At 42.9% G+C, this 26,097-nt stretch overlaps 2 protein-coding genes and 1 long non-coding RNA gene across 4 annotated transcripts; 1 reads left to right on the forward strand and 2 right to left on the reverse strand.

Annotated features, from left to right (window-relative positions):
• The first annotated feature begins 9,506 nt into the window (after positions 1-9,506).
• LOC116353998 (uncharacterized) lies at positions 9,507-10,195 on the forward strand. The gene is made up of 2 exons (XR_004203455.1): positions 9,507-9,941; positions 10,027-10,195. It is a non-coding gene; the product is annotated as an uncharacterized LOC116353998 (long non-coding RNA).
• Positions 10,194-19,998, reverse strand: LOC109879429 (complex I assembly factor TIMMDC1, mitochondrial). 2 transcript variants are annotated; one of them, XM_020471604.2, is made up of 8 exons: positions 19,608-19,998; positions 18,999-19,296; positions 18,584-18,749; positions 16,732-16,820; positions 16,535-16,602; positions 13,979-14,057; positions 12,683-12,793; positions 10,194-12,600 (listed from the first exon to the last, which is right to left on the reverse strand). In XM_020471604.2, the coding sequence occupies exons 2-8, from the start codon at positions 19,265-19,267 to the stop codon at positions 12,450-12,452; spliced, it is 933 nt and encodes a 310-aa protein (XP_020327193.1). In that variant the 5' UTR covers positions 19,268-19,296; positions 19,608-19,998; the 3' UTR covers positions 10,194-12,449. The 2 variants fall into 2 exon arrangements, with proteins under 2 accessions (XP_020327193.1, XP_020327192.1); XM_020471603.2 differs by having other exon boundaries at positions 19,923-19,994.
• Positions 19,999-20,078: 80 nt separating this feature from the next.
• Positions 20,079-25,564, reverse strand: poglut1 (protein O-glucosyltransferase 1). Its single transcript, XM_020471601.2, has 10 exons — positions 25,428-25,564; positions 24,361-24,457; positions 24,072-24,215; positions 23,706-23,841; positions 23,401-23,522; positions 23,146-23,305; positions 22,986-23,044; positions 22,344-22,511; positions 22,145-22,201; positions 20,079-21,997 (listed from the first exon to the last, which is right to left on the reverse strand). The coding sequence occupies exons 1-10, from the start codon at positions 25,501-25,503 to the stop codon at positions 21,841-21,843; spliced, it is 1,176 nt and encodes a 391-aa protein (XP_020327190.1). The 5' UTR covers positions 25,504-25,564; the 3' UTR covers positions 20,079-21,840.
• Between the last annotated feature and the right edge of the window lie 533 nt (positions 25,565-26,097).

The following is a 26,097-nucleotide window of genomic DNA, read 5'->3' on the forward strand; positions in this document are numbered from 1 at the left end:
ATTTTATTTAGAGGCTACATTTAGAGGCCTGTGAGCTAGGGTTTCTTTTTAAATGGAGCCCTATAAATAAAAACGGTTACAAAACACAAAGAGTACTCAAATTATTCCGTAAGATACCAGTACCCAAAATTATAGCCTGAATTGCAATGCCTACAAGTTGAATACCTATTTTTTTATTTGGATAGGCCTAAATTAAACATTTACTTATTAGATAGGCTAAAGAACTTTGGATAATTTGAATACACGTGGATTTCAATAAACATATGGATAAGACTGTTCTATTCTCTTTGATTTCTTTCCTATTGCAACGGACAGATCACCGAATGAATGGCAAATTACTAAATGGATGACATACTGACTGACTGAAGTAAATGTTCAAATATGTTGGAATGACGAGTTGCACGCATCATGCTCTGCACTTTATTTGGTTAGTAGGCAAATAGACCTACATTAGGGTATAATGACTGACTGCATACCTCCAGAAGGTCATCTCCTGAGGCTGAGGGGTGCTCTTCCGAAGAGGCATGGAGATCACGAGAGCTTCAACTGGGCGGAAGTGTGGCGATGGAGGGAATAGCCTATATGGAGACCACTGCAAACAGAGTTATTGTAAAGTATGGGAATAAGCTTATGCCAGACTTAGCCTACGTTTAACTTCTCCCGTGTTCATTTCAAAGGCCATATATATGTTCATTACCCGGGTTAGGGGAGGGTAGGCCGTCATTGTAAAATAAGAATTTGTTCTTAACTGACCTGCCTAGTTAAATAAAAGGTTAATGACCCGATTCATTTAAATCACATCAAATGACTTTAAATTCCTATTAACCCTGATTGACTGATGAGAAATGTAAATATTATATATATTTTTTTTATGTTTAGTGGCAGACTCCAGTGGTCATAATTCATTCACCAAACATGTATTATTATTATTCTGTGTTTCATTACTCCTGGTACAATGCCCTCCACTAATATTGGCATCCTTGGTAAATATGAGCAAAACGGGGCAATGAAAAAAAATGGCTTTGCTATTTATCCTCTTGGTCTTTCATTCAAAATATTCACAAAAATCAATAATCGGTATCAGTGTTGAAAAATCACATTGTGCTTTTTTCGCGAATGCGCTTTTGTTACATCATCACCTGTTTGGTAAAGTAGGCTGTGATTCGATGACAAATTAACAGGCACAGCACTGATTATATGCATCGCAGGACAAGCTAATTAACCTAGTAATATCCTCAACGATGTGTAGCTAACTAGTGATTATGTAAAGATTAGAGGTCGACCGATTATGATTTTTCAACACCGATACTGATACTGATTTTTGGAGGACCAAAAAGGCCAATACCGATTAATCGGACAAATTTTTAAAAATGTATTTGTAATATTGACAATTACAACAATACTGAATGAACACTTATTTTAACTTAATATAATACATCAATAAAATCAATTTAGCCTCAAATAAATAATGAAACATGTTCAATTTGGTTTAAATAATGCAAAAACAAAGTGTGTTGGAGAAGAAAATAAAAGTGCAATATGTGCCATGTAAGAAAGCTAACGTTTCAGTTCCTTACTCAGAACATGAGAACATATGAAAGCTGGTGGTTCCTTTTAATATTCCCAGGTAGTCTTCAATATTCCCAGGTAAGAAGTTTTAGGTTGTAGTTATTATAGGAATTATATGACTATTTCCCTCTATACCATTTGTATTTCATTAACCTTTGACTAATGGATGTTCTTATAGACACTTTAGTATTGCCAGTGTAACAGTATAGCTTACGTCCCTCTCCTCCCTGGGCTCAAACCAGGAACACAACAACAACAGCCACCCTCGAAGCAGCGTTACCCATGCAGAGCAAGGGGAACAACCACTCCAAGTCTCAGAGCGAGTGACGTTTGAAACGCTATTAGCGCGCACCCGGCTAACTAGCTAGCCATTTTACTTCGGTTACACCAGCTTCATCTCGGGAGTTGATAGGCTTGAAGTCATAAACAGCGCAATGCTTGACACACAACGAAGAGCTGCTGGCAAAACGCCCGAAAGTGCTGTTTGAATGAATGCTTATGAGCCTGCTGCTGCCTACCACGACTCAGTCAGATACCTGTATGCTTGTATGCTCAGTCAGATTATATGCAACACAGGACACACAAGATAAACTAGTAATATCATCAACCATGTGTAGTTAACTAGTGATTATGATTGATTTGTATAAGATAAGTTTAATGCTAGCTAGCAACTTACCTTGGCTTACTGCATTCGCGTAACAGGCAGTCTCCTTGTGGAGTGCAACGAGAGGCAGGTGGTTATAGCGTTGGACTAGTTAACTGTAAGATAGCAAGATTGGATCCCCCAAGCTGACAAGGTGAAAATCTGTCATTCTTCCCCTGAACGAGGCAGTTAACCCACCGTTCCTAGACCGTCATTGAAAATAAGAATGTGTTCTTAACTGACTTGCCTAGTTAAATAAAGATGAAAATAAAAACGGCCAAATCGGTGTCCAAAAATACCGATTTCCGATTGTTATGAAAATTTTAAATCGGCCCTAATTAATCGCCCATTCCGATTAATCGGTCGACCACTAGTGAAGATTGATTGTTTTTATAAGATAAGTTTAACGTTAGCTAGCAACTTACCGTGGCTCCTTGCTGCACTCGCGTAACAGGTGGTCAGCCTGCCACGCAGCTTCCTCGTGGAATGCAACGTAATCGGCCATAATCGGCCTCCAAAAACGTAAATTACGGATTGTTATGAATACTTTAAATCGGCCCTAATTAATTGGCCATGCCGATTAATCGGTTGACCTCTAATACATGGTATCATGGACTCCATCAAGTACCTGACTGCCTCTGCTAGAAAGCTTAAACTGGGCCGTGGTCGAATCTTCCAGCAGGACAACGATCCAAAGCACACCTCAAAATCAACACAACAATGGTTCACTGACCACAGAATCAAGGTTCTGCCATGGCCATCCCAGTCCCCTGACCTAAACCTAATAGAACACCTGTGGGATGAGCTGAAGAGAAGAGTCCACAAGGGTGGACCTCGGAATCTGAAGGATCTGGAGAGATTCTGTTGGAGGAATGATCTCAGATCCCTTGCCATGTGTTCTCCAACTTCATTACACATTATAGGAGAAGACTCAGCTGTTATCTTGGCAAAGGAGGTTGCACAAAGTATTGAATGTAGGGCTGCCAATAATTGTGTCACACGTGAGAAAAACATAATTAATTTATTAACTTTAATTAAAAGGTTAGGTTTTTGTGATCATTTTGAATGAAAGACAAAGAGCATAAATAGCAAAGCCAATATTAATGTAGGGCACTGTGTGTGTGTGTGTGTGAGATATATATATATATATATATATATATATATATATATACACACACACACAGAGACACAACTGGTTATGATTGCAGACAAAGCCCAGAGAACGGGATGGTGCAATATTGAATAAGTCATATTTTGATAAGGTGTATGCATGGGGATGTCCACATCAAACCCAGAGATATGCCCATGCTGTAGAGATACACCTGGCTGACTGAAACTTATTAACCGTTGTAGACATAATACAGCTATTGATGTCTAGACTTGCGCTGGCAAAAAAAATTACATTAGCTATCAAATGTGACGTAAACTCAACTGAGGAGTAAATGAGACTTAACTTGAAAAACGAGCAGAATACCTCTTTCCGTTTTCCCTGAATTAGTATATTTAAAAACGGTGTTATGCTTGTTCGGGTATGTTGGTGATCACATACAGGAGAGGGAGTGCAAAACAACAACGCTGGACAGAGTGGAATCAGGTGTAGCAAAAAGGCAGTTTATTAAAGTCAGAGATATCTTGTCCTGCAGTTTAAACGTGCACGGACCTAAAAATATGGCTCTGTCAGGAGTCAGCTAATTAGGCTGCTCAGCCAGAGTTTACAGCAGAATGTATACACAGAATAATGTAGGTGGAGTCTCGTCGTGTTGGTCTTCTGACTGGTCCTGAAGAGTTGGAGGCGGGCCTGCTCTAGCCAGAGCAGGAGCCCCATTGGTGCACAGCAGAGTCCTCTGCTCTTGGCACCCGACCAGTAGAGGGGGGTGGAGTGTGAGTGTGCGTGCTCATGAAATGTTTGTGTGTCAAGGAAGCGTGAGATAGGGGGACTGGCAGTGTCTGCTTTGGGCTCAGGTGTTTCCTGTCTTTGCAGGAGTGCATGCAAGGATCAATGTCAGTGAAATAGTTTGGCACTCTAAGCTCGTTAGTGTTGCAGGATGTTCTTTGTAGTTTACAGGGGAGTATATTTGAGTGGTGGCAGCCATGTGTCCTTCGGATAATCATGTTATTGCACGTAGGCTCTAAACTTGACTGAGGGCACTGGGCCCAGAGTTATCTGAGGACATCCGGTTTAACCAGAGCGTTGGCCTGCTAGTAATGCTTGATATTTGATTATTTATATAACAGGTAACACTCCTCAAAAGCCATTTGGTGTATGTTATTTTTGTTGTTGAGATGAAACTGCCAAAACTCCGAAAGGGATTATTGTACGTCAGCTTCATTAAATAGTACCCGCAAAACACCCGTCTCTAATTCAACAGTGAAGAGGCGACTCTGCCAGTGGAGGACTTGTGAGGCATCTGTTTCTCAAACTAGACACTCTAATGTACTTGTACTCTTGATCAGTTGTACATCGGGGCTTCCCACTCTTTCTATTCTGGTTAGAGACAGTTTGCACTGTTCTATAAAGGGAGTAGTACATTGCGTTTTAATTTGGTGTTGCTTGTCTGAAAAGGTTTCATATTCTGTGTTGATTTTTGGACAGAGATATGCACTGAGCTTGGCTACAGGTGTATTATAGTCATCTGCTGCTCCGGTATCTTTGTGTGTCAAATATATCGTACACATCCGGTAATGCCCTTTTCTGTGTGTTATCCGCGCCGTCTAATGCCACTAGAAAATTGTTTCCACCTCGAGCCGATTGAGCTGGGTTCCGTGTGTACATCATGGTATTGTATTGTAACCATGTACGATGTTAGCTAGCTGATTCCAACGTTGGCTAGTCTGTTTTTGCTATCTTCGTTTACTCACATAGGCACGTAGTTCGCCTTGTAAATGGCATTCGTCTCTTGTGCATTTCACTCGTCGCCAATTGTAACATCCACAGTTGTTTAGATGTCGGGGCGTTCGTATACTTTAGTTTAACCACATTGAGCCTTTCACTCGCGCCTCGCATTCTCACAAAGTGCATAAGCGCAGTGCTAGCCCCTTTTCTCCAAGCAGGAGTCAGGGTCCTGAACTACTTAGACGATTGGATAATATGTGCAGGGTCACAAAGCCAAGCTTTGGCACACACATCCATGGTCTCACATCACCTCTCCGAGTTGGAACTAACAATTAACTTAGAACTAACAATTAACTTGGAAAAAAGTTATCTGGTCCCCACTCAGTGTGTGCACTTCCTGGGCTTGACTCTGTACACTCAAATCATGTGAGCAACACTCTTTCCAGAAAGAGTGGTGTCGTTGCCAAATTGCCTTTCAACATTCAAACTGAGAAAACAGGTGACAGCACTAGAGAGCCAGAGGCTCCTAGGCCTCCTGGCGGCTGCAGTCCATGTTGTACAGTTGGGCTTGCTCCACATGTGGCCAATACTGGTACAGCAGACACTATCTATGTCTCAGAAGAGACAAACACAAAATGCTGACCATTTCAATGAGTTGCTGAAGAGCAATGCAATGGTGGCGCCTAGCACTTCAAACTCCCAGTGGAGTTCTCCTAGGCACAGTTTACAACCAGGTGACTTTGAACACAGGGATGAGGAGCAGCCTTGAACTAGTCCTGGGTGTATGGTCAGTACCATGGACAACAGCTCACATCTACGTACTGGAGCTCAATGTGGTTCACCTTGTACTCCGGCACTTCCTCCCAGTACTATAGGACAACATGACAAAACAGACACCTTACATCCCTCAGAGCAATACACCTGCCGGTGGTGGAGAATCATGCAGCATACCTTCTCTCTAGTGGAGGCCCTTATCCTTATGACTGGAGGATGTAGTGGGATGCTGTATGCATTTCCACCAATTCCTTTGATCTTCCTCAAGACCTGAGGGAGCAGCCTCGAGAGCGCGTCAGTTCTACTAGTTGATCCACATTGGCCACAGCATCCCTGGTTTTCAGACCTTGTACAGCTGACAACCTCCCAACCATGGCATTTCCCTCTTCCAAAGGACCTCCTGTCACAAGCGAACGGCAAGCTTTGGCACTCTAACCCAGCATACTGAAGTTGTGGGTGTGACTGCCTTGTAGCTGCAGAGTTGCCCTCCTTGGTAATTGATACAATTCAGGCAGCCAGGGCATCCTCGACGCTGTATACCTACAAGTGGAATCTTTTCTGTAATTTGACTTTCTCCAGTAGCTTATGTCTGCAGGGAAGTCCCCATCTATACTGAAGCGTTGATCCCATGTTTCATGAGCAGAAATAAAAGGTGCCAGAAATGTTCCATACGCACAAAAAGCTTATTTATCTCACATTTTGTGCACAAATTCTTTTGCATCCCTGTTATTGAGCATTTCTCCTTTGCCAAGATAATCCACCCACCTGACGGGGGCGGCAGGTTAGCCTAGTGGTTTGAGCGTTGGGCAACCGGAAGGTTGCAAGTTCAAATCCCCGAGCTGACAAGGTACAAATCTGTCGTTCTCCCCCTGAACAGGCAGTTATGTCCGCAGGAATGTCCACCAGAGCTTTATTTTAATTGATCTACCATAAACCACCTCCAACGTTGTTTTTAGAGAACTTTGCAGTTTGTCGAATCGTCCTTACAACCGCAGACCACATGCAACCATGCCAGCCAGGAACTCTACATCCAGATTGTTGAAACTGAGGAGTATTTATGTCTGTAATAAATCCCTTTTGTGGGGAAAAACTCATTCTGATTGGCTGGGCCTGGCTTCCCTGTGGGTAGGCCTATGCCCTTCCAGGCCCACCCATGGCTGCACCCCTGGCCAGTCATGTGAAATCCATAGATTAGGGCCTAATTAATGTATTTTACTTGACTGATTTCCTCATATGAACTCAGTAAAATCATTGAAATTGTTGCATGTTGTGTTTAAATTTTTGTTCAGTATACATTAAAAGTGTATATTGCAGCCATCTGTATGGGTCATGGACAGATTGCGGGTGCACCATGGCAGTCTAGAATTACAATTCATTAAAAGGTGCCCATGGGCTACGGCTCTCCGATGCTCCTTCAATACCCTCATGGGCATTAGATGTTGTCCTACGATCACAAATGAGCCCACAATTTGAGCACCTGTCTTCACTTGAGCTACACTACATGACCAAAAGTATGTGGACACCTGCTGGTTGAACATCTCATTCCAAAATCATGGGCATTAATATGGAGTTGCTTCCCCCTTTGCTGCTATAATATCCTCCACTGATCTGGGAAGGCTTTCCACTAGATGCTGGAACATTACTGCAGGGACTTGCTTCCATTCAGCCACAAGAGCATTAGTGAGGTCAGGCACTGATGTTGGACGATTAGGCCTGGCTCACAGTCGGTGTTCCAATTGATCCCAAATGTGTTCAATGGGGTTAAGGTCAGGGTTTTGTGCAGGGCAGTGAAGTTCTTCCAAACCGATCTTGACAAACAATTTCTGTATGGATCTCGCTTTGTGCACGGGGGGATTGTCAAGCAGAAACAGGAAAGGGCCTTCCCCAACTGTTGCCACAAAGATGGATGCACGGGATCGCTTAGAATGTCATTGTATGCTGTAACATTAGGATTTCCCTTCACTGGAACTAAGGGGCCTAGCCCCAACCATGAAAAACAGCCCCAGATCATTATTCCGCCAACACCAAACTTTACAGTTGCCACTATGTATTGGGGCAGGTAGCGTTCTCCTTTGATCCTCCAAGCCTAGATGCACCCGTCAGACTTCCAGATCGTGAAGCGTGATTCATCACTCCAGAGACCGCGTTTCCACTGCTCCAGTGTCCAATAGTGGCGAGCTTTACACCACTCCAGCCGAAGTTTGGCATTGAGCGTGGTGATCTTAGGCTTGTGTGCGGCTGCTCGGCCATGGAAACCCATTTCATGAAACAGATTTTTACGCACTTCAGCACTCAGCGATCCTGTTCTGTCAGCTTGTGTGGCCTACCATTTTTCAGCTGAGCCATTGTTGCTTCTAGACATTTCCACTTCACAATAACAGCACTTACAGTTGACAGGGGCAGCTCTAGCAGGGTAGAAATGTGTGAACTGACATGTTGGAAAGGTGGCATCTTATGATGATGCCACGTTGAAAGTCACTGAGCGCTTCAGTAAGACCATTCTAATGCCAATGTTTGTCTATGGAGATCGCATGGCTTTGTGCTTGATTTTATACACCCGTCAGCAACGGGCTGAAATAGCCGAAACCACTAATCTGAAGGAATGTCCACATACTTTTGTATATATAGTGTATGTAAGCTCTCAGTCAAGACTGCCTTTCTATTGGCTATTGTTTAAGCCAAGCGTGTTGGAGAATTATATCCACTTTCTACCCATCCTGTTCAGTGGGCTCAGCCGGTTTCTAAATGACCCACCCATCGGTCGCAACTGGTGTCTCAAATCTATCTGGACTCTATCTGTGCTTTTGCATGTAGGGCAACACCCATGACTTTCATAAGGTACATCACACTCAATGTTATGTCCACACCATCCGTGAGGGCTGTAAATCTGGACAATCGTGAACCTTGTACATACATACTTGTCAAACATCAGTGAGATGGATGTCCTAAACAGTGACCTTCCACTCTTGGTGCTATTGCACCCAGTTGAAAAGCCTCATGTTTTAAGTTCTAGCTTTCAGCTTGCTTGTGTATACGGTTGTATATCACAATTGAAATTCTGTGTTACCCTGTTGGGTAATTATATTTTTGCTGCATCCTGTGGTGGATAGGAGGATGTCCCAGGGACTAATCTAGTAAAATGGTGGGCCTCTCCCATAGGTTGTTTGGTGACATGTTGCGAAAACGAAAGAGAACGTTTTGGATGTAACCTTGGTTCTCAGATTAGAGTAATGGGTCGCTAAGCTTTCATGTCGTTCCTCCACCTCTGTGGGGTTAAGTAATAGACAGTATGTCACGTCATACCGCATTTTATAATGAAAGGTTAAGTGGGTACAGTAAGGGTGTGGAGTGAATGTAATTATTTAACGGGTGGTTCTAATCCTGAATGCTGATTGGTTAAAACAGCTTTCCAGCCTGTGTCTATTTCACAAATTACCACCCGCAAAATCGATGACGTTGAAATGCCTATTTACTCTGTTCCATCTCACTGCTCAATCCACTGTCTCATCAACCCTGCCAGGAAATGTATACATTTGATCTCCACTATAAAAAAACCTACATCTAGACATTATCTCCTAATTTCTTTTAGATTAGCATTTGGTTTTCAACAGCAGAGATTTGTATATTTGCTCTCCGACCTTTTAAATATTGTTTAAATATTTAATTGCGATCTCTACCGTCCCATATAAAAGTGGGCTCAGCCGGTTTCTAAATGACCCACCCATCGGTCGCAACTGGTGTCTCAAATCATGTATTTCAAGGCAACATCAAACAGCTAAGAACGCAAGGAAAATATGTCACAAACAGCCACCCTCCCTTCACCGATAAGGACGGTCGCAACTGGTGTCTCAAATCATGTATTTCCGTGCTTCTACAGCTGCATTGCTTGCTGTTTGGGGTTTTAGGCTGGGTTTCTGTACAGCACTTTGAGATATCAGCTGATGTACGAAGGGCTATATAAATAAATTTGATTTGATTTGACATGGCCCAGCTCCAAAACTCCCAGGCTCTGAATCCCGGTACACCAAGCGGTCTGGTCCAGAAAGTGTGGTTCAAACTCCAGTTACATCTGGGTCGAATTGGAAAAGAGGGGAACAGACAACTAAAGCCCAACGGACTAAGGTATGTTGTCCATAACCTGTTTGTGTTATTTCTAAATTGCTCTCGTATTTAGGGTACTTGAAAACAATAACGCATTCTCTCTCAGATACGCCACTCTCGCATATAACGAGGCCACAAAGAATCATCTGGACCCAAGGGAGACACCGGTGCCAATATATCCAACAAACACCGTTTTCTTCGGCATTATCACTTAAGTCAGCTGTGGTGGATAAAGTGAATGTATGGTTTCATTTATTAAAATCAGCTCAAATTAATGTCATGGATTGTCTTTATTTGGTCTGAACAGTGTCGTGACAAGAGAACACATTTGTTCTGCCAGGCATCATAAACTCATTGTTATGGATGTATCCAAATAAATCTTAACTAGAAAACATATTTTTTTAAATTCAGCTACTTGTACTGCTGTTATTCTGACTACACTTTTTGACGTGACTGTGAACTAGCCGTAGTCGCGTAGCTAGCGAGCAAGAGATAATAACGTTGCCAGTCAGTATGGCAATGGACCATTTAGAACAAACGACTGGGTTGCGTCTATCCATACAGAACAAAAAGAACGAACGACTGGGTCGCGTCTCTAGCAACCCTAGATTTGAGTTGGTACTATATCTTGTGGAAGGATGAAATAGTACGAATAATTAGACGTTTTTTATTTAAATGTCGATCATTATTTGAATATGTTAGCAACCACTTGTATACAAGTGATAATGTCCCCGAAGCTGGGAATTTTAAGTGAAATAATCTCTCTGTAAACAATTGTTTGAAAAATTACTTGTCATGCACAAAATAGATGTCCTAACAGACTTGCCAAAACTATAGTATGTTGACAAGAAATTTGTGGAGTGGTTGAAAAAACAGTTTTAATGACTCCAACCTAAGGTGTATGTAAACTTCCGACTTCAACTGTATGTTTTAAAAGCCTGTCATGGTTTTGTCTAAAACATGCCGCCCAGTGCCCTGAAAATAAATTCCATACATTCCTAATGCCATTCTAATCAAATGATTTAAAATTTAATTGTAGGCTAGCCTTCAGCTGGGAGGTGAAGAGGAATGCATTTCTTTAGTAATAGCTCCCTGGAACAAAAGGAGACACTATTGCATTACATTTCAACAAAAACAAATTTGCATAATAACGCTTACCTCACTTGTTGATCTGAGCAGACTCCCTCTGATAGGACATGAAATGTAATTCATTCAGATGATTACTGAATTGAATTACACAATCATAACTTAATGACACACTAAACCACATGGCTGTAACCGATCATCACTGACCAAACCTTTAAAGTAGAATTAGAATGTTAGCTGTGTTGTTAACTAACGACTTGTCTCTCTTTCCAATCTCCTGGCTATTTGTTGTCAATCTGAGTCGGGTTCCGAGCCCCAGCTGTTAGTGTGCCACATCTTGTTTACAGCAGGGGCAGAGGCTATGTTTGACCTAGTTGCTGCTGACAAGCCCAGGGGCCAACATTACAGGCCTACAAACAGACATGGAAACACACACAGATTGTAATAAAATGTTCATGTTTCTAGACACACGCCCCACTGTCATTAAGAAAGAAAGCAGGTCAATTCCATGGTAACAGAATGCTGAGACTCTGATTTTTCAATTCTAAACGTTTATATTTTTTTTTACAAAAACGCATTTACTTGAACAGTGCAGATGCAAAGTTTGGTAACAGAAGGATGGCACAAACAGCACAAACCGTCCTTCTGTTACCAAACTTTGCATTTGTACTGTTCTTCAAATAAATGTTTTTGTAAAATGTTCAATGGAAATGGTTAAAAGTCGTCCTTGTGCATAGAGTTATGGTTTAACTTTACAATCATTGGTTTTTGTTTGGCATACATTTTAAAGTGAAAAATCAAAGTCTCAGCATCATTACCATGGAATTGCCTAGCAGTCGGTTGCTTGATCAATTATCTGAACATTATGGCAATGTGACTGTGTCTTAACCTACACACTGGGCAGCAGGCAGCCTAGCGGATCAGAGCGTTGGGACAGTAACCGAAAGGTCGCCGGTTTGAATCCCGAGTTGACTAAGTGAAAAATCTGATGTGCGCTTGAGCAAGACACAACCCTAATTGCTCCTGTAAGTTGCTCTGGGTAAGAGCGTCTGCTAAATGACTAAAATGTAGCGCTTTTCCTCAGAGTTCTTCAAACCCACTGGCTCTCAGCCTCATGTACTTTGCACACGTCATGACTAATTCAGTGAATTTCAGACTTGAAGATACTGTGTCATTATTGCCATTTATATGAAATATGTTGGAAATCATTTAAAAGTTCCAGACAAAGTAATTACATTTAAAGTATAAATCATAATTCAGCATCAATACATATTTTGTTGAGCAAATAAGTAGGTCCTCTTTTGTATTCAACAGAACATAGAATAGAGGAGTCGACATCAAAAGAAAACAGTATGTCCTCAGAGGTGAGGAAAGTCTCACCTACCATTGTCTGTCTATGAGGATGGCTATGATTGGTATCAGTTAAGAGTATTTCAGCTGCTGTCAATGGCTGTCAGAGTCCTGGGCCACGCCCTCGTTCCGTGGTAAACTGAGCAGCTCCTGGATCTTCTGTATGTCCTGGTCTACATCCTGGATCCGCCCACTGCTGCTCAAATCACCAATCAGGTCATCCGTCAACTGCAAACGGGCACTCCTTGAGGGTGTAGGAAAAAGTGAGTGAATACTAGGAGTAAAAATCAAAAGTGTGTGTGTGTTTTGATGCCCATGGAATGTACCATTCCGCCAGTTTTAGTTCATACAGCTCTCTGCGCTCCCTCCTCCTCCTCTCCCGGACCGTTTCTCCCGCCAATCCCTGCATGGCGATGATCAGAGCTCCTGCCGGCACCCTGACAAGAGATGACATGAGCCGAGCTGACATCACCTTCATTCCAACATGTCAATGTTCCGCGTCACATTAAATTATGTCACTGTGGCCGTCACGTACTCTCAATAACCCTCAGACTGTTATACAATACAGAGAGTTTGGCCAACTTCAGAGCTGGACGCCATGTTGCTGCCTCTCTGAGCATTTAATTGTTTCACTCCTGAGTATCAATCAGGGTTTCATCTATCCAGGTTCCCGTTATCGACTACAGTTCTCATTCCAACCCCCCTAAACATAGCTTAGCATGAAGAGCTGTGGTGGCTGTCACTCACTTAGTAACCCGGCCCGCCCCTATCACCTCGTCCATGTGTCAGGACTATGAGGGAGGTAGGGGCAGACATTTGGAGCGTGATGTGTTATCTGATTAGCTGCCTGCTTTCATTTCTCCCTCCCCACTCCCCTGCACCTGGCTGAGGCTGTGGGTGCACCCGGGGCTGTTTGCACACATCAAACACACGGTCCAGGTGGCTGGGCACTGAGGCAGACATGGACAGCGCTCTGCTTCACTCTGGAGACACAGCAACATGGCTTGAATGTTGGATCACATACACCCAGTCCATTACTACTCTAAAAACCTTCACTGACACATTAGATATACATACAAATCAAAGACTATGTGACAGACATGGAAGGGGGAAGACAGACAGGAGAGGAAAAGGAGGGAGAAGACAGGTGAAGAGGAGAGGACAGAAGGGACTAGTGCAGCAGCGATAGAGGGAGCTGGATGGAGATGAAAAGATGGCGTAACAATGGGGTGGTAAAAATAGATGGGCAGCTGCTGCCTTGGCCTCTGTCCCTGCTCTACTGCCCAAAACACAGCCCTCTGCAACGCACATGAGTCCCTCTGGCACCTAGCGCATGGCTAGGGGGAGGGAGGGGGGCTGGAGGGTTGGGAGAGGAGGAAAGGGTGCAGCTGGGAAGCAGAGGGGTTGCAGGGAGGGGGCGCAGCTGGCAGCCAGAGACATACTTCTGACATCCTTCAGGCTTCATAGTTCATATTGTACCATACTGCAGGGCAAGCCCGGACTATCTGGCTCCCTCAAACTACTCCTCATACCTCTTCTCCACTGTCAACACTATTAGTCGAGGTAACCACTTTGTTCAAAACCAGCCCATTATTTTGCCACTTAAAACCCTCATATCTCACCCCATGGTTGCTCCTATGGCCGTGCCTGCCACCAGTCCCCCGAGACCCAGGTTCAGCCTGAATAGGCCTCCTGTCACAGCTGCTCAAACCCACACAGGCAGGAATGTCATACACACACATTTACAATAATCACACTTACTGTGCCTTCAGAAAGTATTCACACCCCTTGACTTATTCAACATTTTGTTGTGTTACAGCCTGAATTCAAAATAAAATAAAATCTCTCACCCATCTACAGACAATTGCCCATAATGACAAAGTGAAAACATGTTTTTAGAAATTAGCAAATTTATTGAAAATTAAATACTGAAATGACTCATTTACATAAGTATTTACACCCTTGAGCTAATACTTTGTAGAAGCACCATTGGTGGCGATTACAGCTATGAGTCGCGTTGGGTATGTCTGTATCAGCTTTGTACATCTGAATTTGGGGATTTTCTCCCATTCTTCCTTGCAGATGTTTTCAAGCTCTGTTAAGTGAGATGGAGAGCGGCAGTGTATTTCCACAGATTTTCAATGGGATTCAAGTCTGGGCCACTCAAGGACTTTCAGTCTTGTTCTGAAGCCATTCCAGCGTTGCTTTGGCTGTATGCTTGGGGTCATTGTCCTGTTGGAACGGAAATCTTTGCCCCAGTCTAAGGTTGTTTGCATTGAAGCAGGATTTGCATGTATGTCTCCATTCATTGTTCCCTCTAGCCTTACCAGTCTCCCAAGTCCCTAGATGGGTGATGAGCTGTGCCTGGTTTTCTCCAGATATAACGTTTTGCATTCAGGTCAAAGAGTTAATTTTCTGTCTCATCAGACCACATAATCTTTTGCCTTATGCTCAGAGTCTTTCACATGGCCTTCTGCAAACTCCAAGCATGCTTTCATCTGACTTTTTCTCAGGAATGCCTTCCGTCTGGCCACTCTCCCATAAAACCCAGATTTCCCAATGGAGACCACTGTGCTCTTGGACATTTTCAACAATCTAGAAATTGTTTTATATCCTTCCCCAGATATAGGCCTGATCACAATTCTCTCTCGGAGATCTACAGACAGTTCCTTGGACTTCATGGTATAGATTCTGCTCTGACAAGCACGGTCAACTGTGGGACCTTATATAGACAGGTGTGTTTCTTTCTAAATCATGTCCAGACAATTGAATTGGCCACAGGTGGACTCCAATCAAGTTGTAATAACATCTCAAGGATGATCAAAGGAAATGGGATGCACCTGAGCTCAATTTGAAGTGTCATAGCAACGGGGTGTGAATATGTATGTAAATTAGATGTTTTTCATTTTCAACAAATTAGCTGAAATTTCTAAAATGGGGGACAAAAAAAATCTATTCAAATCTATTTTAATTCCGTAGAGCTCAGAGACAGGATTGTGATTTGGAAAGGCACACACCTGTCTATATAAGGTCCCACAGTTTACCGTGCAAAAACCAAGCCATGAGGTCAAAAGAAATTGTCCATAGAGCTCCAAGACAGGATTGTGTCGAGGCACAGATCTGGGGATGGGTACCAAAACATTTCTTCCGCATTGAAGGTCCCCAAGAACACATTGGCCTCCAATTTTAAATGGAAGAAGTTTGGAACCACCAAGACTCTTCCTAGAGCTGGCCGCCTGGCCAAACTGAGTAATCGGGGGAGAAGCGCCTTGGTCAGGGAGGTGATTAAGAACCCAATGGTCACTTTGACAGAGCTCCATAGTTCCTCTGTGGAGATGGGAGAACCTTCCAGAAGGACAACCATCTCTGCAGCATTCAGGCCTTTATGGTAGAGTGGCCAGATGGAAGCCACTCCTCAGTTAAAGGCAAATGACAGCCCATTTGGAGTTTGCGAGCATCATGCTGTGGGGATGTTTTTCAGCGGCAGGGACTGGGAGACAAGTCAGGATCGAGGCAAAGATGAATGGAGCAAAGTACAGAGAGATCCTTGATGAAAACCTGCTCCAGAATGCTCAGGACCTCGGACTGGGGCAAAGGTTCAACTTCCAACAGGACAACAAGGTTCAACTTCCAACAGGACAACAACCCTAAGCACACAGCCAAGACAACGCAGGAGTGGCTTTGGGACAAGTCTCTGAATGTCCGAGGGGCCTGGACTTGAACCCGATCAAACATCTCTGGAGAGACCTGAAAATAGCTGTGCAGTGAAGCTCCCCATCCAAACCGACAGAGCTTGAGAGGATCTGCAGAGAAAAATGGGAGAAACTCCCCAAATACAGGTGTGCCAAGTTTGTAGCATCATACCCAAGAAGACTCAAGGCTGTAATTGCTGCCAAAAGTGCTTCAACAAAGTACTGAGTAATGGGTCTGAATACTTATGTAAATGTGATATTTCTGTTTTCGCTTTGTCATTATGGGTTATTGTGTGAAAAAAAAAAAAAAAACGAATACTCTTGAATAAGGCTGTAACTTAAAATGTGGAAAAAGTCAAGGGGTCTGAATACTTTCCTTAGGCACTGTATACGTCTTACAAATTATTACTGTGAAGTAGTTGAATAAGTGTGGGTGTGTATAATACATTGAGGTATCCTCTCCATTTGGGTGTTGAAGTAACTCACCTCCTGCTGCTGCGTAGTGGCTGAGGGTATACTTATCTCTGTACACAGACAGGCCTGTGCTCGCAGTGCTGACAGAACACACACACAGAGAGAGAGAGAGGTAATCAACTAATGTCACTCAACACAGGAGAACAAACTAATATAGTGGCCACAGAGGAAAGAGTCCCATACTGAATAGTCATGTAGACATTGTTTACTTGAATAATGTGACGAAGGCTGCCACTCTCCAGCTCCACCTCCAGCCATACCTCACAAAGCCCCGGATGGCTGCGTTATGGGCAGAACGCTGGGGGAGAACAACGACAACACAACACACGCCTCCATCAACACAAGACAAACATTTTTTTTAATTATTGACAGACAGACAATGTGCTTTTGCTGCACTTGGGAAAATGTATACAAAAGCACTGACATCGTATTGCATGTATGCATGTACAGTGGGGAGAACAAGTATTTGATACACTGCCGATTTTGAAGGTTTTCCTACTTACAAAGCATGTAGAGGTCTGTCATTTTTATTATAGGTATACTTCAACTGTGAGAGACGGAATCTAAAACAAAAATCCAGAAAATCACATTGTATGATTAAGTAATTAATTAGCATTTTATTGCATGACATAAGTATTTGATCACCTACCAACCAGTAAGAATTCCGGCTCTCACAGACCTGTTAGTTTTTCTTTACGAAGCCCTCCTGTTCTCCACTCATTAACTGTATTAACTGCACCTGTTTGAACTCGTTACCTGTATAAAAGACACCTGTCCACACACTCAATCAAACCTCTCCACAATGGCCAAGACCAGAGAGATGTGTAAGGACATCAGGAATAAAATTGTAGACCTGCACAAGGCTGGGATGGGCTACAGGACAATAGGCAAGCAGCTTGGTGAGAAGGCAACAACTGTTGGGACAATTATTAGAAACTGGAAGAAGTTCAAGATGACGATCAATCACCCTCGGTCTGGGGCTCCATGCAAGATCTCACCTCGTGGGGCATCAATGATCATGAGGAAGGTGAGGGATCAGCCCAGAACTACACGGCAGGACCAGGTCAATGACCTGAAGAGAGCTGATACCAGTCTCAAAGAAAACCATTAGTAACACACTACGCCGTCATGGATTAAAATCCTGCAGCGCACGCAAGGTCCCACTGCTCAAGCCAGCGCATGTCCAGGCCCGTCTGAAGTTTGCCAATGACCATCTGGATGATCCAGAGGAGGAATGGGAGAAGGTCATGTGGTCTGATGAGACAAAAATAGAGCTTTTTGGTCTAAACTTCACTCGCCGTATTAGGAGGAAGAAGAAGGATGAGTACAACCCCAAAAACATCATCCCAACCGTGAAGCATGGAGGTGGAAACATCATTATTTGGGGATGCTTTCTGCAAAGGGGACAGGACGACTGCACCGTATTGAGGGGAGGATGGATGGGGCCATGTCTCACGAGATCTTGGCCAACAACCTCCTTCCCTCAGTATTGGCATTGAAGATGGGCATGACAACAACCCGCAACACACAGACAGGGCAACTAAGGAGTGGCTCCGTAAGAAGCATCTCAAGGTCCTGGAGTGGCCTAGCCAGTCTCCAGACCTGAACCCAATAGAAAATCTTTGGAGGGAGCTGAAAGTCCGTATTGCCCAGCGACAGCCCCGAAACCTGAAGGATCTGGAGAAGGTCTGTATGGAAGAGTGGGCCAGAATCCCTGCTGCAGTGTGTGCAAACCTGGTCAAGAACTACAGGAAACGTGTGATCTCTGTAATTGCAAACAAAGGTTTCTGTACCAAATATTAAGTTCTGCTTTTCTGATGTATCAAATACTTATGTCATGCAATAAAATGCAAATTAATTTCTTAAAAATCATACAATGTGATTTTCTTGATATTTGTTTTAGATTTAATCTCTCACAGTTGAAGTGTACCTATGATAAAAATGACAGACCTCTACATGCTTTGTAAGTAGGAAAACCTGCAAAATCGGCAGTGTATCAAATACTTGTTCTCCCCACTGTATGTAATGGCCTGCTGTTAATTCACAACCGCAGACACTCACCACAGCTTCCACCCGGCTGTGGTATATCTCAGCCTGGTGGAGCTGGATGTACCTCTCCCTGGCGTGCCGGGCGGCAGGCAGCCCTCCGTAGATCATGCCGGCCAAGGCGGCAGCTAAGGTACTCTTCACCACGCTGGAGAGCTCCTCAGGATACTTCTGCATTTCACTGGGAGCACAGGGAAGGGGTGTATAAATATGCTTTAAAATCAAACAGAGCATTTTTTAGACAGCCAATGTATGAAGCCCTGTAAGGCAAGTGATGGCAATGCTACACTAGAAGTCTGGAACCTTCTAAACTAAGGCTAGAAAACTCATCTGCTGCACAAGTAGGCAATGGGGAGCGCTCCCCGATGGTGATGGGTTTACTGAGCTAAGCCACAGACAATAGAAGAGAGGTGTCACGGTCATAACTTACTCCCTGTCGAAGAGATCCTTGATGCGGTCCCATCCAGTGTCTGGGAACTCTGGCTTGCCCACGAGGCTGGGTAGGGGGGAGGGGATCTGTACCGGGGCAGGCGCCACACTGTCAGCTGCATGGACCCTAGGGAGGAGGCGGCCCAGGGAGGGCATGGCTAGCTGGAGGAGACCCCCCAGTGGTCTGGTGCAGAGGGTGCCCTGGGGGGCAGAGGCTGCCTGCTGACACGGGGCTGGGGACGCACCAGGCCGTTCAGGAGGATGCATCATGAACGCTTCACCAGCAATGGGAGCTGGATCTGAGAACACATGGCCAGGAGCTAGGATGTTACACTTATGTTACAGCTAATCCTTCTGCTAAATAAATGCCCCTTGGGCAGAGGAATCGAGAGAAAATGGACAAAACACAAACAGTGCAACAGCTGTTTTAATACCGCATCTGACATTACAGTCATTAGTGTGTACAATAGAATACCTACTGTACATTAACTTTAACATTGCTGGAACATTGATAAATACGGTCTACACCGGCTGGAAATTATCAGGCTAGCTACAATCAGCTGTTATGACATATAGGTCAACAACACCCAAGGTAAAGATGACCACTTACGTAGCTATCGTATGAAGCAGACTGAACGACAATAGATATGTTACGTTTGCATTCAAGTGGAGCAGGTGAGGTGACAGGGTTACCAAAGACGGTACATGTCTTTACCATAACTTCACGTTCTCAAAGCATCTTGTTCCACGCGAAGACGTAAAGAGCTAAGGGGATTCATCATGCTAGCTAACGTTAGCTGTGAATGCGAATTTATTCAGCAGTTCCGTGATTTGTGAAGCACAGCCTATTATTTGTCTAACGTAGCTAAGCATAGTTATATCGCAGACTACGTTTGAACGGTTAAGTTGTTTACTGAGTATTTACCAATTGATTCTGAAATGTCCTTGTAGTTTGTCTTTCCTACCTGCTTCTGATGTCCACCGGTACACCCCTGAACTGCTAGCTAGTAAATTAAACCTATTTGGTTGGAGAGCACCCCCTTCAGGTGGAGGACCAAACATACACATTCATTGGAGACCATTGTGAATTTACTTGAGATTTGAATGGTTTATTACGGAGTTAAAAATGATACATTCGATATAAAAATGTAAAATGTAAGGAAACAAAACATTGACAAAAGGCTGTTATTGCATCATATCATAGTCATTGTGTTTCAAGCCAAAGAAATAGCATCACTTACTAATAATTAATGCCCAACAGATAAACCAAAACTATTCCACCAATTCTGCAGGTGAACCAACCTGCCCATGATAGTACAATCTCTGTGCATACAATACTCTGACTAAGCATGAAGATCACATCATATGTTTTGAAAACAAGCTGAACATAGTTTGGCATTGCACCTCGTACTCTTTGGTCAAGACAATACACAGTGCAAAGTACCATACATACATTTATGCCACAGCTGTAGAATCAGAGAACTAACACATACATTCTACAATGGGAATACGTGAACATATTCAAAATTTCAGTACCATTGTGGCTCATACTCATCTTTTCCAAGGCAGGTCCAAGTAAAGTAGTGTAGTGACAGTGGGTTTGACATGTCATTCTACATGAATGAATCACGTTCTATTGGCACTTGGTGTTGAGTGTAGTTATTTAATGCTTAATATGTAGTGTTTCAAGCTACATCGTATCTCTACAGTATATGGCAATGGTAGTGTATTGTTCTTCTTAAACAGAGGCTACACTCTGAGGTGAGGAGTGTTTTGGTTGTGTTTGTAGTTGAATGGACCACTGGCAATAAAATGGAAGATGTAAGTATCAACTCCTGAGCAGCATACAGGGCTTCGGTCACACACTAGAGGGCAGTAAGGGAAAGCAGATGGAAAATGGCCTTTTAGGTGTAATTTCCCAGAATCAACCAATTTCATTGATTTTTCACACAATTTCAGTGTGAGACGAGATAACGGATTTCGCCTAATAGCAAACGCTATCAAGCTCTTTATAAATCCTCTACCCTAAGTTCCTTTCGAGGCATAAAGTCGCTGATATTTTGAGCATGGAAAGACTAAATACCAGGCCTGGGTTCAAATACATGTGTATTTGATCATTTGTTACGTAAATACAGAGGAAAATAAAGTATTTTCCAAAAATGTGGCCCGAATCAACTACTTTTATTGGAATTATTTGAAAGTACTGTATTTTCAGAGAGGTTGGGTTAAATGCATTAAACACATTTCAGTTGAATGCATTCAGTTGTACAACTGACTATATATCCCCTTTCCCTTTCAAATACTAATTTCAACATCAAAAAATTGAATGCCTGGGCTAAATGCATGAGATTGTATTTGAGTATTTTCAAATACTTTCCAAGTGTATTTCCAAATACATTCCAATACTTGTCTTTTCAAATAAAAAATATCTAAATAATTACTTCAATATATTTAAAAGTAATTATAATACCCTAAACAGTATTTGAACCCAGGTCTGCTAAATACAAACTATAAACTGTGTGAGAACCAATATATACAGTATTCCACTCTTTCTGTGTGCTAATCCCAATGGTAATTTCAATCCCAAATAGCTGCTTTCTTCTTATAGTATTTTTCATCTCCTAAATCTTCTATAACACAATACTTTAAAAGGGTACTCCATTACATCTAACCCTATGAAGAATCTATGGGGAGACCACAGCATAAATGTGAAGACCAGCAATTCCTAATTCTAAAACCAGCATTAGGGACATTTAGCAGTGTGATCTGCCGCTATCTATTGACTGGAGCTGCCTTCATATAGTCCATACAGAGTGACACCACCCCCCCCCCCCACGGCTCGGTCACAGTTCTGTCCTCCCATGCTTGTGGATGACCTGATTGTAGTTAGTCTTCCTCTGGAGTTTGTACTTGAGCAGCCCACCGAACTCAGTGAGGAGTCTCTCCCAGTAACACGACACATCCTCCATCCTCAGGTGGTCCAGGATGAACCGCTGACCCCTGGAGGCAGAGGTTGGTCAACTAACATAAGTCAACAATATCAATAGTCTGATTATTTAGCATGCTACTGTACAAGCTGTGAGAAAGCAGACAGGTAATGTAACCAGTCTAAAGCCATTTTTTCTAGTTCACAACCCAGCTCGTTACCTAACAGCAATCTCTTGAGCGATGTCATCGTTTTCTTTCACAAACTGTAGCAGTTCCCTGGAAAGACAGAAAAGGGGGACATCACTATAGATATAACAGAGAACATTCAGACATTAGACAAACCACATATTCCACTTTACTACCCATGGAGCAGGTTAACAGTTGAACAGTTATGATACACAGCCAAGCCACAGGTCACCTGAGGTCAGAGAGGTCCTGTTTGGCAGGGATGTAGTGTACCCAGGGCAGCAGCTGGGGATAGAAGAACTCCAGCCACTCCTCCCCTACATGGAAGACCAGAGAGCCACACAGGAACAGGTGCTTGAGGCGGAAGCTGGCCGCCACGCCCCGGAAGTTGAACAGGTACCTGAGGGGTAAGAGGTCAGATGATGAGGTAGGAATTGTGGTGGAAATCACACTGTGTGTACAGGGTAAGGAAAAAGTTACCCTATCCTTGGTAGTCTGCAACAGGTGATGAGGACAATGGTGAGTTTATGATTTGGAGCCCTGGCCTGACCTGCAAACGTAACTGATGCTGACAATGCACACCTGTAGTGTTTTATTCCATAGCTGAAGGTTTAAAAATAAATAACCAGGGTTAATTAACAGACCTTTGAAACAGGTAATGTAAGTTTCCCTCTCAACTCATGAAAACAAGGTCCATGTTCTCTCAGTCAATCTAAAAATCTCTGAAGCTAAAAACATTTTTTTTACTTAGTCTAATTTTATCCAGGCTGACCTGGAAAGTGTCAGAGTGAAGCCACATCTATGCACTTGATGTAAAACATTGTAAACACAAAACCAAGCGCAATGCAATTCCACCATAATATCTTGTTCTTACTTGTATTGACAGTGCTCCACCAGGGGAATCTCCTGAGCTGGTGGTCTCCCTAGTGTGTCCTAATAAAAAATAAAAAAAGAGGCTATTGAACAGTTGTTGATATTGCGGTTGAAAAACATAGCACTGCTCTCAAGGTAGTAGTTGGTAGTTCCAGACGGACCTTCTCAGACTTCCAGGCCTGGTTCTTTGTGTACTCAGCATCCACCAGGTCTGGAGCCTCTCTGGACAGAAGGACAAGGGGGTCCCTCTCAGGACTCGTCCTGGATCCTCTGAAGAATCCTCTGGACTCTTTCCTCTTCCAGGGCCACTGTGCTGCCGATCTAACACAAACAGAGTGATTGTGAATAACATGGAAAATGATCATGTAGTATAAATAAAATACAAATGTTTCCTTTCACAAGGAGGTCAAACCTACTTTTTAAGGTCATCCCTCATGAGGTCCCATCGTCCTAGTCCAGTGGGATATATGGGCCATACCGCCGGGCCCCCCTCCCAAAACGTCCAGGCAGGATACATGATGTCCTGGTAGTCAGCAGTCTAAATGCACACAACACTTTCATTTTACACACACACAAATGCCATCACATTGGACAACTCTCTTTCACTACTTCCAACAAATATATATACACATTTACAAAAGTAAAAACATGTCTAAAATAACATAAACAAGCAACACTTTTGTGTGCGTGTGATGAGGACATGCATGGTTGCAGAGCTGACCTTACTGAAAGACAGGACAGGCAGGATAGGCTGCACCCAGCCTGGCACCTGAGGGTAGTCCCGCACGTTCACCACCATCTCCACGTCTGGCAACTTGTCAATCACTTGCAGGATGAAGTGCTCCACCCCACTACACCTAAACCAATCAGAGAGACAGACAGTTGAGACATGATGACTATCATATTAACTAGCTCGCTACTGATATAGGCCTAAAGATAACAAATGTTACTAAATGATCGACCACTAATTAATGGACCACATTTATCATACAAAACCAGGGTCTGATTTCTAAGCTTGATGAGAAACACTTGCACACACAAACTCAGATGTGTTTCACAGACTAATTGTAATGTTTTGTTTCCTCACCTGGCTGGGAACATACAGTTCTGTTCCCGATACAGTTTACCATTAATGATTTGGTAATGGGTGCCCACACCACGACGAAGCGTATCTGCCATGAGCTCCTCAGACACTCCCTCTCTGAAGGGTCGTAGGTCATCATTCAAGACACTGGATGGATTGAGGACAATGGAGAGAGAATGAAGGATCTGCTCTAAAAAAGGCAACCAATGGCTTTTTGTTAAAAAGCTGAAACCCTTTTGTATAGCAATACTGTTGTCATAGGGAGCAACATCAGTTCTCCTGCATGTATTACCTGAGATGGCAACTGCAGTTGTATGGGCTGCAAGGCTTGTAAAGTTGCGTGGCTTTGGTGATCTTTTCAAGGTATATCTGCCACCTGTCACCATTACCTAATAAAACAGAGCTTGTTAGGCAAAGAGCATGCACTTCCTGGACTACTGAAATACAGATCAGTGTGCATGATTGCTTACACATTGAAAGCCCGTGGCAAAGGATACTTACACTGCATTGGGTTGTACATATGGGATAAGCAAGCTGCACACTAGTATTTAGAAGAGACAGAGGTCAGGAAAGGAAACCTGGTCTCAGAGCATTTACTATTTTTCTGTACATAAATCTGAGACACTCCATTTCGTATGATATGTTACGAATTGCAATTCATATGATACGTTACGTATTCCAATTAGTTGTTGCTAACATTACCTAGGTAGCTAACATTAGCTAGGTGGTTAACTTCAGCTAACGGTTAGAGTTACGGTTAAGAGTTAGCGTCAGCTAACATTTTAAGTAGTTACAAAGTAGCTAAGTAGTTGCAAAGTTGCCAATTAGCTAAAATTGACCATGAATAGATTCAAACACGCAACTACCACACTCCTTTCCTTTTTACTTTAAGTGACCTTCTGTCTTATGTAACCATACCAAACGTAACATACTGTATTTTACTAATTTAGTATGTCAGATTTACATTTACTGTTACATCTAGTCTATGAGACCAGGCTTGGAAAGGTTAAACGTCAGATAATCCGACCCTAACGTTACTACAACTCTGACAGACCTGTTGCATTACATTAACTAACCTTAACTAAAGTAACAACTTGAGCCACACAGTTAAATAAAATTCCTTCTTTAAAGGGGTGCCTTGGGAAAACTCTGTATCCAATATTGTATTAAGATTTCTGCCCAAAAAAGATATTTCGCATGCAACCAGTTGGTTCTACTTGCAAGCTAACTTAGTTTGTTAGCTAACGTTAACTGGGCTAGCTAGCTAAAATGAATGGGAACTCCTGAGAATAATTCGGTCATGCAATTCGTCCAGCACAGACCAGCAAAAATGTACATATTCCATATCTTTATTGTTACCTGATCCGGCCATGCTGAAATCAACTCCACAAAACTGTAAAGTTAGAAGAGGGATCAAGAGCCACGGCAGCTTCATTTTCTTCGCTTAGACAGTTAGCGATGACTGATGCTTGGTCAGCCTCTAGTTTGGTCTGAAAACCCTTACCGTAATTACAGGTATTGACGTATCTTTACCGTAATATTGGGACCATTTGCGCATTTTGTGTGTGTTCTGTCAGCCTGGTCTGATAGACGAGATGTAACATAGTAAACGTAAATCCGAGACCCCCAAATTAGTATGATATGTTATGTTTGGTATAGTTACATAAAACAGGTTACTTAAAGCTACAATATGTAATTTCTTGGGAGACCTGACCAAATCTTTAGTTTAGTTTTTGCATCTTTTACTTTCGGTTTTGTACACCAGTTTCAAACAGCTGTAAATACAATATTTTTGGTTATGGAACATACATTTCACAGCGATGTAGATGGTACAATGATTCTCTACACAATGACTTTGTTACATAAACTGAAATTAGGCAAACAATTATAATTTTAGCAACCAAGTAATGGCAGAGCGATTTCTGCATAGTGCATCTTTAAAGAAGCACTATGCAGAAATCGCTCCTCCATTTCCTGGTTGTTAAATTCTAATAGTTTGCCTAATCTCATCACGGATAATTTTAGCATT

This window comes from Oncorhynchus kisutch, linkage group LG16, assembly GCF_002021735.2.
Source record: "Oncorhynchus kisutch isolate 150728-3 linkage group LG16, Okis_V2, whole genome shotgun sequence".
Taxonomy (NCBI): domain Eukaryota; kingdom Metazoa; phylum Chordata; class Actinopteri; order Salmoniformes; family Salmonidae; genus Oncorhynchus; species Oncorhynchus kisutch.

Coding starts and splice junctions, on each gene's coding strand:
- LOC109879429 (XM_020471604.2), bottom strand. CDS start 19,267: ATGATGCATCCTCCTGAACGGCCTGGTGCGTCCCCAGCCCCGTGTCAG. Junction 18,750..18,998: donor AAGGATCTCTTCGACAGGGA/GTAAGTTATGAC, acceptor CTGTGCTCCCAG/TGAAATGCAGAAGTATCCTG. Junction 16,603..16,731: donor GCCTTCGTCACATTATTCAA/GTAAACAATGTC, acceptor GTGTTCTGTCAG/CACTGCGAGCACAGGCCTGT.
- poglut1 (XM_020471601.2), bottom strand. CDS start 25,503: ATGAAGCTGCCGTGGCTCTTGATCCCTCTTCTAACTTTACAGTTTTGT. Junction 24,216..24,360: donor AACTGCAGTTGCCATCTCAG/GTAATACATGCA, acceptor CAATCCATCCAG/TGTCTTGAATGATGACCTAC. Junction 21,998..22,144: donor GCTCAAGAGATTGCTGTTAG/GTAACGAGCTGG, acceptor CTCTGCCTCCAG/GGGTCAGCGGTTCATCCTGG.